The 15617-nt window shown below is 44.7% G+C and overlaps 1 protein-coding gene across 1 annotated transcript; it reads left to right on the forward strand.

Moving 5' to 3' along the window:
* Nucleotides 1-1272: 1272 nt before the first annotated feature.
* Nucleotides 1273-8755, forward strand: rnf180b (ring finger protein 180b; the record flags this gene model as incomplete). The annotated part of the gene is made up of 8 exons (XM_084455345.1): nt 1273-1351; nt 1862-1949; nt 3128-3223; nt 4137-4508; nt 4872-5075; nt 7194-7407; nt 7861-7986; nt 8562-8755. The coding sequence occupies exons 2-8, from the start codon at nt 1863-1865 to the stop codon at nt 8753-8755; spliced, it is 1293 nt and encodes a 430-aa protein (XP_084311471.1). The 5' UTR covers nt 1273-1351; nt 1862.
* Nucleotides 8756-15617: the final 6862 nt, after the last annotated feature.

Raw genomic sequence — 15617 nt, forward strand, 5'->3', positions numbered from 1 at the left:
GTCGAAACTTTAAGCGTCAATTAATCAATTAGCCTACTGCGTATGAGCTTCCGGGCGCAATAGGCTCGTATTCCCTTGCAAGCGCATTGTGATCTAATATGATATTCTCCGCGTCGTGCGCACAGCAAAGACAAAACTCCGTGTGTCGGTTAGTGACGACGAATGAGCCGGTATATTTATACTGGTGATGGAAAACACGTCAATTGGCTGTGAGGATAACGGAGCCTTTCTGTGCGCACCAGTCTGAGACGAGAGCGCGCGCGCGCAACAGGGTGTCCAAACAGGTGCTTATAGCTGTGGATATAACAGGTTTGGATTGAGCAGCAATGTCAGTGCTGATTGTTTGCCCCTATATGCTCAATCAGTCTTATCAATCATTCGGTTTGTTAAGTATAAACTATGCTTATGTTGTTTATCTCTTTTAGGGCTAAACCTATGCCTACTAGAATAAAGATTGCACTGCGATCCACTTTGGGCCATTCAGCACCATGGCCAGACAGCACCCCGCTGTAAACATCAGCCCTGATGCTGCCACCTGGCGTAGGCCTAAGTCTCACTTTGTCACGAAACCACACATGGATCCAAATAAATAGAACGGCAAATAGCCTACTTAATAGTTAGGTTTCCGTTTACTATCCAGACTTTCATTAGAGACTACAGTGAAAATGAGATATTTTGGAGTGAGTCTGGGGATCAGTGCTGGTCTTTGTGGGCTAATTTCCATCCATGTTGCTTGAAATAGTAGCCGGCCCAGGCAGGCCTGTTGTTTTACATTAAAGAGCAGAATTAAGAATATCTAAGGGTGGATTAAAGGTATAGCTAATTTAGCTTTTCCTACCATATTGGCCCCTACTAATGATTGGAAGTGAGTTTTTGAATATAGCATCCTCTATGAAAATCAAGAGCTATTCTGTGCAATTTGAGAAAGACAGAAAAAAATGTTAATTCACAATAATTGTACAAGAATATGTACCAGAGCAACCTCATCTGCTTCCATTATCATTGTGAACAATAGGCTATCAGGCTTCAACAAAATGTAAAACAATTGAATGAATCAGCAGATTCTAGATAATAAAACAAGCCAAATGTTTTCATTAAAACGTTTTTAACGCAGTGTCCGGGGTGCTGTTCAGTTTGAGTATTTGAAGAAGTGGTCTTGTGGGAGGGGTCTTGTGGTAGGCTATTACATTTGCCCCCTTTCGCTCGAGTCGTTCAGCTATGTTTAGACCTTGTCGCTCTCCGTAGTAGTGTGTTTGTCCCTGAACCCCGAACCATGTTCGCTTCTACAGAATACCAGTGTTAAACGTGATTCTCACTATGCGGGTGGCACGTTAGGTTTTAAAAAGCTCAGGTAGGATACGGAATGTCCGTGTTATTGACATTATTTAAATGGTCATAATCTGAAGCTCGCTTTTTGCTTGCTAAACAAATGTTTAATCTTGCAGTCCATATGGCCATCATCACAACACGGGGACAGGGCTGGCCCATAATGTAGAGTTACTTTGTTGCTTGCTGACTCTATTCTAGATAGGTATAATTTGTAGGAATAATTTGTTGATAGACAGTAAATGATTGGGTATATTTACTGAATCTAGCAATAGGTAACTAGATCAATGACACTAAAATGGTAATGTTAGATAAATTATAATTGTTGTTCTTTTTTAAGATAGCTGTCAGTTGCTATGCTACGTGATAATCGCTACTGTAGCTAGGATAGCTGATTCTGAATGAATCACGAGGTGGCTTAATTTATGAGACTCTCCATTGGGAAGTGTGCATGTAAAGGATGGTCGTATCCTCAGTCTGTCTGTGTTGTCATAGCTGATCATTAGTCCTGATCCTGACTCCTCATCTTTCCCAGGATGTCTATGGAGAGTCCAGACGACGTTGCAATGCTGCGCTGTCGGAAATGTCGGAAAGGCTACGTGGACTCGACATGCCTGTATCCGGTGGGTGGCACTAAGGTTTCCCACCTCGCCTGGCCTTTACTGACAATCCCAGCAAACACGCAACGTCAGGGAGACGTTCAGATCATGTCTTAATAACGTCCGTCGGTCCTGAACCCCGTTTGTTCGTCTGCTGGACCCCTCAATATTCACACGTCTGGCTTGGACCCCTCTAAGACGTCTGTGGACGTGCAGAACGGGTTCAATATCTGAACGTTAAAAAAAAACATTCATTCTGGCTCCTAATTGGATGTCTTTGGACGTCCGAAAAAGACAAAAAAGACATCTAAAAGATGTCTTTTAGACGTGTCTTTGCTCAGTGGGATACTGTGCTGATGCTGGTGCCCTTTTGATTTACTTAGGCCTACCTTGCCCAAGGCCTACTGTAGGCTACCTTGCCCATGAGACGTTTGCTGTACTATGTTAAGCATATATACACATAATACAATTAGTACTATTATATAGGTCTATAATATTGCTGTTTACACATTCTCACCTAGTTCAGGGGTATAAGGTCCAGAGCTATCTGAATCTTGAACTCCCTCCAACCTTCTGTATCTAATCAATAGACTCCTCCTTTATTAGTTTAGGGCTGACTGCTTTACTTATGGCAGGCTCAATTCCTTATGAACTCTTCTTAACCCCAGATATTGGCTAGTGGATGAAGTTTATCAGTAATAGTGGGAAAGAAAGTAGAACAACGTGTGTCAGGAGAAAGGCAGGCCACTGCTCACTGGAAGAGATACAGTGTGGAGTTGACTGAGTCTCTGGGCTACTGGGTAACCACATAGGGCTGGGTTTAAAAAATCCATTCATCGATTCTGAATCAAATGATTCAGAATCGATTCATGAATCCCAAAATCGATCTTTTATTTAATGAATGAATGAATAAATGAAGGAATGAATAGCTCATTAATTCATTCAATGATTCATTCATTCATTCATTTTTGGAAATCAGTATCGATACCCAGCCCTAGTATCGATGTGTTGCATAACTTGGCAGTCATGTAATTAAGGTTACAGCAAAGAAAAACAGGTTTTAATAACACTAACCGAATCGATATTGAATCGAATCGAATCGTGATATTCGATTCTGAACCTTGTGAATCGGAATCGAATCGATTCTTGAAATTCGACTCGATACCCAGCCCTATAACCACAGGGCCTCTTTCTTCTGACAGATAGCGACGGATGATAACACGACAGCAGCAATGTGTAGCATTTGGCACGTGAATGTAGAAAGACTGCCAGAGTGGATACTGACATCAGTGCACCAGGTAAGTGTGTGTGTGTGTGTGTGTGTGTGTGTGTGTGGGTGTGTGTTTGCACAGCTGACCAGTGTGCCAGTGTTTTTGATCTGACACCGTGCTTTAGTGTGTTCATTAACAACATTTCATGGATGGAAGAACTTCACCTACATACCTAATGGAGTTTGATTGAGGGGTTTTCAATGATGCTCAACATAATCATCAGTTAATATGAGATATTTTTAGTGAGATAATTTATTTTGTAGGCACATATTTACTTACAGTAGCATAGCCTAGAGATTCTTGGTATTTTTGGCTTTACTCAACATCCAGGTGCCACTAGCATCTCTTCATCAGGTCGAGACCTGAAACAGGCCTTCCAGGTCTCTATCCATACTATCATCCTACCAGGCAGCCAATCAGGTTCATTCATCCTACCAGGCAGCCAATCAGGTTATGCCGGGTGCAGACTAGAGGATTTTAAGCCCGATTTTAGCTCCGATTCACCCCTCCCGACAATCGGGGGGGCGTTCCCGAATCAACTCTGGTCGGAACCGATTATCTGCCCAAATACTCCTGTAGTGTGAGGTGTTACCCACCTCATCTAACGTTCCCGACTGATCGGAGTCTCCCCGATTTTGAATCGTAAATATCAAACATGTTTGATATTTATCCTTGGGACAGCGATGGAATGCTGAGCGGAAACCCACAATAGCCAATGAGATCGCATTTCCCTGGAATGAATCGCCACTCTGAAATCGTGTAGTGTGCTGTCCTGCGTCTTGACCGAATCGTGGAGTGTGCGTTCTTACGATTCAAATATTTAAAAATCGGTCAAGATGATCGTTATGTCTGTGGTTTATAAAATCGGTTAAGATTTGAAAATCCTCTAGTCTGCGCCCGGCATTAATTAATTCCCGTCTGATATCCTTTCTCTCTGCAGACCCATTGGACGGTAGGGAAGCTGAACTGTCTGACCTGTGGTGCTCGTCTGGGGGCCTTCAACTTTATTAGCCATATCACATGCCCCTGTGGTCAGCAAACCACGGTGCACCTCAGCAAGAGCCGCGTGGACTGCGACCACAGACGCCCCCTCCATGTGGTCAGGCCGCGGGCGGCGAGGTGTGGGGGAGGGCCAGGCCGCCTGCGGGCCGACCCGGGCTGCTCCGGCTCGCGGGCCGAACAGGACAGGTCAGAGGTCGGGGAGGACCTGCCGGTCGGCTCGCGGTTCTGCCGTGCCTCCGTCTCCCGCCTTGACCCCGAGAGACCGCTCACAACTCACCTGGACGCCCTTTGGCGATTGACCGGCAGTCAGGTCACCCAATCAGCTCCTTCTAGCGTTCCCTCTACCCTCTCACGTAGGAAATGTTTCCTTTCGAATGAAAGGAGCAGGTTGGACTTGGAGACCCCCAGTAGCCCGATAGGTCTTTCCCAGACTAGCCCCTCGGATCTAATGGAAGGAGGGCTGAGGTGCTGGGGGGAGCGGTCACCCCATTCTGCTGTTGTGTCTAATGTGACCAGTGTAGCGCCTGTCTGTGGAGAGAGAGGGTCAGTGCAGAGGGTCGAGCACCGCCCGACTCGTCCACAGCAACACTCTGGTCAGCCGACACCAGAAGGCCCGGTACAGCCGGGAGAGACCCCTGCTTCTCCTCTCTCCTTGGGAGCGCCAACGCTTCAGCACCCCGGGGGAGAGCAACAGCAGGAGGAGGAGGAGGAGGTCCCTGAGGTCTGGGGGTCCCCCTCCGAGCGCCACATCCAGCCCCTCACCTCCGCCGTCTCCTCAGCCCTCAACAGGCTCAGCAAGAGGGAGAAGAACCGCCTGAAGAGCCTGAGAAGGAAGCAGAGAAGAAGAGAACGCTGGATCCACCGAGAAAAAGAACAGGTGAGGAATGGGGACGAAAAGAGATGAGACTGACTGGCTGCTAACAGGTAGAGAAAAACCACCGGAAAAGCGAGTGCTTGTGAGTGAGTGAGTGAGTGAGTGAGTGAGTGAGTGAGTAAAAGTTTGTTTGAGTGAGTAAAAGTTTATTTATATAGCACCTTCAAGATTCACGATCACAAAGTGCTTTACAGTAAAATCGAACATAGTGGCAGACAAAACAACCGCATACTGATTTAGACAAGTGCAACATAACCAAGTAGAATAAAGCAAATACAGAATGAATAACAAGTAAAATACAGAAGAATAAAACGATAAAAGCAGATACAGATTGAATAAAACAGGCGAAACGGCACACAAATAAACATAAGGAGACAAATGAAAACTCACCAGGGACAGAAGAGGACATATCAGGGCTAGCCAAACGCCTGTCTGAAAAGCAGTGAGCTTGTAAGAAAGATGGGGGGGGGGTGGGGGGGGGGTAGCGTCAACCAGTTGATGCAAAATGCGTCTCCTTGTTAACTGAGCGTCATCAACATGAGAACATATGTCATCAACAGCAGAACCTTACGGAACGTTGGCCCATGAATGTCATGTTAACGTGTCATTAAGTCGGGCCTGTGTGAGTGAAAAACCCTTTCAAAGCGGGTTCACTAACAACACCTTATCAGTAGCTGTTATCATCTCGGTGTCTAGAACTTCCTCACATGACTTCACCTGACCTGTCAATAGGCTGCAGAACCACCCATAACAATATTACCGCGCCGAATCCCCCAGAGAAGCAAACGAGAGCAGAGGAGGGAAGATTAGCGAGCTGAACGTTGCCCTCGTCTCCCTAGCGTTGCGACGGCTGCTGGAAATCCAGGACACGGATATATTATCCATTCAGACATGTAGTACTCAGAGGGGAATGGTGGTGGCAGTTCCAGTTCTTTACAGACCAAACCGAGGCGAGAGGACCATGGCCTTCTCTTTTGGAGGTACCCAGGTTGAGGCCACCATGCCTGGCTGCTGCCACCATCCTCACATGGTACCTATGCGGTAACCTTTGAGGTTCGTCTCACTGTGGTACAGGTCACTTTATGTATGTTGGACTTGACCTGTCAATTTGAAAGTAGTATTTATAGGCATTGCTGAATGAGAAATGATGCACGATGAGGACACATTTGATTACTGAATATAATGTTGAGTTATTGTCGCAAAATAAAGTCGCCGAGAGAAAGTTGGCGCTGAAACACTTGTTTTGGCTAATTGTTTTCAATGTTATTGCTGTCGAGTAGGGTAATGTTCAAGTCCTCCATGAACCACTTGACTTGTGATTAGCTGTCAAAAAGCCCTCAGTTCTGCCGTGGCACTCCAGAGACTGACTGGGAGTGTATGAGTGGTGCTGGTTTGTGTCAACAACACTGCAAGCAAAGGGAAGCAAATGAGTACAATTGGCCAGGCGGCATGAAATTCACAGATCCTGAATTGTATGCACAGTTTGTGGAACTTAATTGTGATGTAGCACTTTATTGTGATATAATCATCATAACACTACAACTACCAACATCATGTTGGTAGTAGTGGTACAGTATGATGATTAGGACCTCTGTAGTATGGGTACAGGGATGCTGTACTGTAATGTTATTAAACAGTAGGGCTGCACGATTATGACAAAAGATAATTGCGATTACTTGCTTCAAAATGGTAATTGCGATTAATAATTGCGATTACTATTTAATATATAATATTAATATATAATAACCAATAAATAACCTCGTTTTCGCACATTTTTTCACTACTCACGGCTGCAGGTACTCTTGTGACACTGGTCTTGATCTACTGCTATCTGTCTTCTCAGTGAAATTGCTGCGCACAGCGCACTCAGCGGGAACGCATGTGATTGGTCAGACAGCATAAGCGCCTGTGATTCGTCCGTGTCCTAACCCACTCAATTCAAAGCAAAATTATTAATCACATTAATTGCGGCCTTTTGCGATTAGTTAATCGCGGCGGTCATAATCGCGATTTCGATTAATTCACGATTAATTGTGCAGCCCTACAATACAGTACTTTAGTATAATATTATTATTATTAGTAGTATATTATTAGTATAATATATGCTGTGTGTTGTGTCAGAGTGTGTCAGGCATGCTGACGGACGGTGAAGAGGAGGATGAAGAGGGTTACACCTGCGCTGTGTGTCTGGATGTCTACTACAGCCCCTACAGATGCCACCCCTGTGGGCACGTCTTCTGTGAGCCCTGCCTCCGCACCCTGGCCAAGAACCGGCCCGCCAACACCCCCTGCCCGCTCTGCCGCGCCCTCATCACACACACACTCTTCCAGAAAGGTGAGCCACACACACACACACACACACACACACACACACACACACACACACACACACACACACACACCTCACGGCCTCATCTCAGATTTGAGTTACCCCACCCGACAGGAGAGGTACAATGTACTTTTACAACCTTGATTGACACATCTTGCCCACCTAAGGCGTATTTGCACAATCTAGGAATGCTAAGGACACCTATTGTTGTACACTTGTTTATTTGCACTATATTTGGAATTATGTATATTTTGCAGCTATCTGTATCTAGTCTGGACTGCGTTACTTTGTGGTCCTTTTTAACAATTCTGTAAAGTACCTACTATTGCTACAAAATCCTGCACCACAAAATACATATATATACTGTTGCTTCAACTCACACACATTTTCTCATATAGGTGAACTACACTACCACTAGAAATACTTATTTCCCTTCCCTTTCTCCACTTTTGTCTCCAGAGCTCAACCAGACAGCTAAGACCGTCTTCCCTAAGGCCTACCACACCCGGAAGCAGAACTTCCAGAAAGCCAATTGTGCCAAATGGCCTTTGCCCAACTGCAGGAGGCGCTTCCGGATCTTCTGGGGTGAGATGTCTAAAATATAGTGTCAAAATATATGTTTATTTAAAGCAATACATACCGTTTTCTTCGGTTTTCTCTGAACTGCGCCCCCACAGGCTCTGCGAGTAAGTGCATTGTCGTACTCTCGTAAAGTTATCAGATTGTCTACTTTCTTTTTCTGGCTTCCTCCATGATGTTTCGCTTCGGTTTTCTCACCTCCGCCATGATATAATCGAGCTAAAAAACGCATGATATCCATAGACGCCGGAATATTTAGCTACTACTGTGTTGTTTAAGCACAACGTTGCGCATGCGCACTTCGACTGAATGCTGCGTCCCGGGGGGGGCGACTTTTAAAAGGTAATAAATGTCAATGTATTATCTTTCTGAGTAGACTGTTTGGACGATTCAGTTTACTTTTAGTAAATCTAATTGGAAAATTAGCACCAGGCATGTTTGTAAAGGTCCAAATATCGCGATGTATTGCTTTAAATATGCTTTTGTTTTGTATTACTTTGTGTGCCGGGCATTTACTTGGCTAATATACTAGCTAGCCAAGACTTATGAAGACAGTCCCCCCCCCCTCCATCGCCCCCCAGGGTACCAGAGGCAAGCCGCGGCGGGCAGGCGGTGGCACTTTGCCCCGGCGGGCTTCACCCTGGATGCCCTGGACCTGGCCGACATGCGTGGCTGGCTCTTCGACATCGACCTGGTCATTATCTACATCCACTCTGTCAACTGGATCCTGGCCTTCCTCGTCCTCTGTTTCCTGGCATACTTCTTCTTCTCCTGAGCGCGGACGGTGGGTTTAAGCGCTGGTTTTAAGCAGTGGTGTTGCTAGCTTTATTAAATGTTCTCCAACCTACAGCACAAATGATTGATCTTATACTTCTGGAGTTTGTTTATGTTTTATTATGTGAAATATAGTAGTTATATTACTATTGTGTGTGTACTACTAGGAACTCCACTACTATCTCTGACCAGGTTTAATTCAGTATAACACCAATGGGTAGTAATGTACATTACATTATACAAGGTGCTTATCTTTATTTTGCATTATTTTGTGGTGAGAGCAATAAATTGGTTTGACTACTTTTGCTCAAGAACAGATTTATGCACATAAGTGACACGTATTTGCCGGACAGGACACAGTGCCTTTGTTTGCAATCCATACTTTTCTGCTCTTATGATTCCTCAAGAAAAACAATAGTTAAGATCGTCTTCTGCTAAGTAACCGGAAACACTCAACTCAAATTTTGCATCCATTCCTCGTCAGCCACAAACTATCACAGATAACTGGGCAGATAAAAAAGAAACACAATTTACCTCTATTAAATCTCAGGTCTCTAGCTATTACTAAGGCAATGGGTTATATGCACAACTCCAGTACTTCCTGAAATTAGACATGCTTCATTTCCTGTCCTACACTATTGGATGAAGTGATTAATCAGGTGTGCCTGACTGCAGCACAATGATCAGACACATGAATAATCATTTCATCCAATAGTGTGAGACAGGAAATAGAGAAGCATGTCTAATTTCAGGAAGTACTGGAGTTGTGCATATAACCCATTGCCTTAGTAATAGTACAACTTGTACCCTCTAAGAATCACTAACCTAGGGAGACCCTGTGAAATGCTGTCCCAACAGCTGGTTTGCGATCAGACATCAAAGGGGGCCACCCTGTGGCCGTAAGGCAACACTGCAGCTGTGTGTTGCGAAACCAGATTATCCCTTCATTGTCCCCCGAAAGATAAATAGCCTACAGGAGGTTGGTGTCTGGGACCAGACAAGTCACAAATCATCTGCCTTTGCCAGATTTACATAAATAACCATAATCATCTTGCATGTTGACTGAGACCCAAATAGAACACGTACTACCTACTGTATAATAATCTGGGCATATCAGTTGACAGCAAGCTGCAGAGCAGTTTCTTATTCATAATGACAGCCTGTGCAAAGAGACGCATATCAGAAATTATTTGTTTAAAGGCATCAATGGATATAAAGGTGTTCAATTTCAGTGTCTTTTGGAGGGTGTCCTACTCATTTGCAGCTTACACGGGGCGGCTGTAGCTCAGTTGGTAGAGCGGGTCGTTCAATGATCGAAGGGTCAGCGGTTCGAATCCCAGCTCCGACTGTCCACATGTCGAAGTGTCCTTGAGCAAGACACCTAACCCCAAAATTGCTCCCAATGAGCAGGTTAGCACCTTGCATGGCAGCTACCGCCATTGGTGTGTGAATGTGTGTGTGAATGGGTGAATGAGAGGCCATTGTAAAGCGCTTTGAGTGCCGCTAAGGTGGAAAAGCGCTATATAAGTGCAGTCCATTTACCATTTACCATTTACAATCTACAATAACATACAAAATAATAGTGTTAATACAGTGTATAACTGTTAACTGTACAGTTACACGCCCTCCAACTATTTTTGCGAATCACTGACAGGAGATAGCTATTGATTTGCCATTTCTCCAGTTACATCAGATGGTAATTCTGGTGTCTCATGCCAAGAGCTGTGCCCTCTTAGGAAATAATTCAGGCCTTATCAGACAGGCAGTCGGCCACGAGAGGCCTTAGTACCTGCACTTTCATTTCTCTTGTTTGACGGGGCTCGTGTGACATTAGCCTTGCCCTTTGGCACAAATGCCAGACTTCAGCAATGAATGTGTGTGTGAATGGGTGAATGAGAGGCCATTGTAAAGCGTTTTGAGTGCCGCTAAGGTGGAAAAGCGCTATATAAGTGCAGTCCATTTACCATTGACACGTTAAAGGAATTCCTCCCATGCAGGGTGTCCGCTGGGAATGGCAGCACAGCATGAAGACACTAGACCTCTCAGGGGTTTTTTGTTATAATTTGTGAATCTGTATAATGAGCTGGGAGGGCATCAGCATATACAGTCATCGAAAAGATGTAGTTTTACTACTAATTTTATAACCATTTCCAAATCATTAAGTTATTTTGAAATGATGGAGGACTGTCTCACTATCAAAATGCTATGTTGCTCATTTTACTTCAGTGAAATATTCTGTATCCAATGGTTTTGCTTAAAGGTCAATGTCAACAAATGTGGAGTGTTGGCAGGTGTCCATAGCCTTGTGAGACCATACTGAGAGCATGTCCTTAGTCGCTTGTTTAGAAAGCAGATGTACTTGTGAGTTTTCCTATGTTAAATGCAATTACTGCAAGTCGCTTTGAATAAAAGCGTCAGCTAAGTGACTGTAATGTTATGTTCTTTCAGTTTGTGTATAAGTGGATTGCAGCTGTTTTGCATTTCATATAATTCTGAGAATCAAACCAAAGACCAACTTCAACGTTGTCCTTCAGTTCTGGAATCACACATCCAAATGGTGTTTGAACGCCTGTGTGCCTCATGGCAGCTGAACTAACCCTAAAACCCCTGGAGACACAGCTGCAGATAGGAGTTGACCTAGATGACCCCAGCAAACACGCAACGTCAGGGAGACATTCAGATCATGTCTTAATAACGTCCGTCGGTCCAGAACCCCATTTGTACGTCTGCTGGACCCCCTCAATATTCAAACGTCTGGCTTGGACCCCTCTAAGACATCTGTGGACGTGCAAAACTGGTTCAATATCTGAACGTAAAAAAAAAACATTCATTCTGGCTCCTAATTGGATGTCTTTGGACGTCCGAAAAAGTCAAAAAAGACATCTAAAAGACGTCTTAAAGACGTGTCTTTGCTCAGTGGGATGTGTTGCCAGTAATTGAAAGTAGATGAAACTTCAAGGAACTTCAAGTTCAAGGAGCGATTAGTGCACCTGAACACAAAGTACGGATGCAGTAAGTCTCTCTTCATACATACTGTAGCACGATCCTCGGCACTCAGTCTCGAGAGAGGATGTTTTATGGATATTGCAGCTTATCTTTATTGTGTAAACAACATGCTTAGGATTTAGAGCAATTTAGGAACCTGTTAATTACTGATACAAGACAACTGATAAGGGCTCACTTTGTATTGTAGCCTATTTATTGACCCACTAGTGGAGTCAGGTACTTAACTGCTCAAAGGATAAGGATCTAGCCACTGGGAGTTCTTCTAATTCACTATTGTGGTTTAATGATGTTCACCGCCTGTCAGCCCAGATAGCAAGCGGATCTGGGCCATATATGGGCCGGAACTGAGCCAAAAGGGCCAGATCTGGCCTGTATATGGCCCTGATCCGCTTGCTATCTGGGAGGTTTGAGAAATGAGGATCCCACACTAAGGCTCTACCCTATATATGCACCTTGCTTTCATTCCACTGCAACACAGCCTGTCTGCCCGTCGAGGAACACCTCTCAGAAGGATCTATCACATGGACAGAGGCCCGGAAACATGTCACGCTTCACTGGTTTATTTAGGCTATTGAACATTATGTCTAATAATCTTCATCTGTGAACGGAAAGACACGTGACATTTCTGAGGGCGTTGTTCTTAATTTTGTCCAGTAGGGGTCAACCTCTACACACTCCACAAAAGCTTGTTGACTGTTACTATGATATGCTAGATGTGCGACTGGACATAGGATGTAAATAAAAGTGGGGTGTAGACTATGTTTAATAAGGCATGACTGATTATATACTTTGATTTGATCAAGCTATTTGTATCTGAATGAAACAATGTAGTGATGGGTTATTTGATGGGGAGACTAGTGAGACGTGTTATTCAGACAGAAAGATGGTGAATGTGACACATGAATGAAAAGCAGTCGGAGGGATAGTACAGTACTGTATGTGAGCATAAGAAGTGTAATGCTTACAGTAGGTATACAGTATAAAACAGCATAGGCTAAATCAAATCAAATCAAACTTTATTTATATAGCGCATTTCATACACGGAGGCAACACAATGCGCTTTACAGAGAGCAATGGGAGGGTGGGCATAGGTAACACCCCTACATATTCCAGTTACAATATAACCTCTGTCAACACCATGCTTTGTCAGATCAGTGATATTTGACACAGCCATTAGACACTATTAAGTGTCCAGGATGTAACAGTTCTATTTGTTAGGATGCTAGCAGCGCTTTGGTCAGCTTGTCAATAGAAAGTAAATTTAGCAAATGTGCCATTGCCAAGCAGAACTATGGGCAATTTCAATTTGCAAGTGATTGCTAATCCACAGGGTGGATACTAAACCATGATTGTGATGTCTTGTGGTTTGTGAGTTGTTTTGTTGGCTATATTGCCTGCAGTCCATCATGCGTTTCCTACCCTGCAACCTATCAGCAAACCTCATCTATTTGATATGTCTGCATGGACAAAATGTCTCACTGGAATGGCAGTCACCTGATGTCCTGTAGATAACTATGAGACCCCGAAGGTGATTGTTTTGGGGGGGGAGATGACACTGGCTATGGATTAATTATTTCTTGGAATTTTCAGAGAGTTGGGTAAGTTTATTTCCTGCAGCCTCTTGCAGATCTGTAGAAGGTGATGAGACTGGATCCTATCCACAGGGAGGCTTGGCCGTGATATCGGCTGGCACGGTCTCATTGGGATTCTGGGACAGGAAGCCACTCTCTGCAACAGGCTGCTTGCCCTGCTGTCTAGTTTCCATTAAAGGTAAAATATGTAAATTATCCTGCAAGGGTAAAATAATTTAGACCTGTCTGGCGCCTGAAGCTGCTGCACTCACTAAAAAGACACTAAAAAGGTGGTATCGCCTGGTAGCCTATTTTCAAAGTCTGAGTGGAGCAGGCCTAGGCACAGGCCTGAATTTTGAAATAGCTATGATTTATTTAATTATTTGAAAAATAGGCCTATTGGGTAGGCCTACATGAAGGCTATATTAGTAAAACGCTGCATAGAAATAGACACCGCTATCGGTCATTATGTCATATTAGATTGGACAACTGGATAATTTATATGTTGCACAGCAAATATGCAATATCCTACACTTCATTCATGGCTAGTTAGCAATATTAGGTACAGTATGGCATTACTGTAGTTTGGGTTGCTACGGCTCAGTGTTTGGGTTGCTAGGTCGTATCCATGGGTGGAAGATATTGCTGAAAGAAGTAATGGACATTTTCCATTTCACTTACGGTTCCAAACCCATGTTAACTATTGGATGGCATCACTGTTCCTCCAGGGAATAGGATCACCATTTGAAACTCCATAGCAAAGAGAGTTTTAGGAACTAATTTTCTTGGCGGAGTTCACTAAAATTGATATAAAAGACACTAAAATAGTCAGTATGTAGCCTATCCTATATTTTTCCTGATATCCAGTTGCAACCTGTTGTATAAAAGCTAGAAGCCATGCTATATCATGAATATTGGAATGGCTGTGAGTGTGTTATTGCTTAATCATGACAGATTTACACTACATACTGGACACTACATTCTCCAGCACCTGGAGTCCGCAGGTACCTACGCCAGGATCCTGTTTGTGGACTTCTAGTGCTGCTCTCCCAGATAGCAAGCGGATGTGTAATAATTCTGGGCCATATATGGGCCGGAACTAAGCCACAAGGGCCAGATCTGGCCTGTATATGGCCCAGATCCGCTTGCTATCTGGGCTGCTTTCAACACCATCCTCCTGCCCACTCTGGAGGACATGCTCTCCCAGCTGTGCGTGCCCGACTCCGCCTGCAGGTGGATCACACACTTCCTGTCTGACAGGAAGTGAAACTGGGCAAACAAGTCCCAGGCTGCGTTCCGAATCGCATACTTCTACTTCTTACTACCAGTACCTACTACAGCTGCCCTTAGAAAGTACGTACTTTGCAAGCAGTAGGCATCCGATTGGGACATACTACCTTGTCATAACATTGCGCCTTGAAATTAGCCCACATCCGTCGCTGTCCATAACGCGACAGTCGTCTACAGCTATCAACTCGCGCATGTGACGCACATTACCGCTGCGCAAAGGATTGTGGGTCAGAATAGCCAGAAAAGCCTGCTGGCGTGCATACTGCAAAATACGACCGGATGTAGTAGGTCATCCTGGTACTTTTGCCATACTGCATGTGGCATACTATGTATTGGGACATACTACATTCTGTTTTGGCATACTATATAGTAGGGTAGTAGGCGATTCGGAACGCAGCCCCAGACTCCAGAACCATCAGCACAGGCTCCTCCCCCCAAGGATGTGTCCTTTCCCTTCTACTCTTCTCCCTGTACACGAACAGCTGCACCTCCAGCCACCAGTCTGTCAAGCTCCTGAGGTTTGTGGACGACACCACCCTCATCGGACTCATCTCCGAGGGTGACGAGTCCACCTACAGGTGGGAGTTCGACCAGCTGCTGTCCTGGTGCGGCCAAAAGCACCTGGAGCTCAGCAATCTCAAGACAGTGGAGATGGTTGTAGACTTTATAAAGAAAACTGCCCCCCCCATCACTCTGAATGGCACCCCAGTGACCACTGTTGACTCCTTCTGCTTCCTGGGCACCTCCATCTCCTGGGACCTCAAGTGGGAGCTGATGTTCAGCTCCCTCACCAGAAAAGCCCAGCAGAGGATGTAGAAATTCAACATGTCAAAAGCAATGATGGTACTCTTCTACACCTCCATCATCGAGTCAGTCCCCAGAAGCGGATGTGTAATGATTCTGGGCCATATATGGGCCGGAACTAAGCCACAAGGGCCAGATCTGGCCTGTATATGGCCCAGATCCGCTTGCTATCTGCGTCCTCACCTCCTCAAT

This window comes from Borostomias antarcticus (assembly GCF_949987555.1).
Source record: "Borostomias antarcticus genome assembly, chromosome: 2".
NCBI lineage: Eukaryota > Metazoa > Chordata > Actinopteri > Stomiiformes > Stomiidae > Borostomias > Borostomias antarcticus.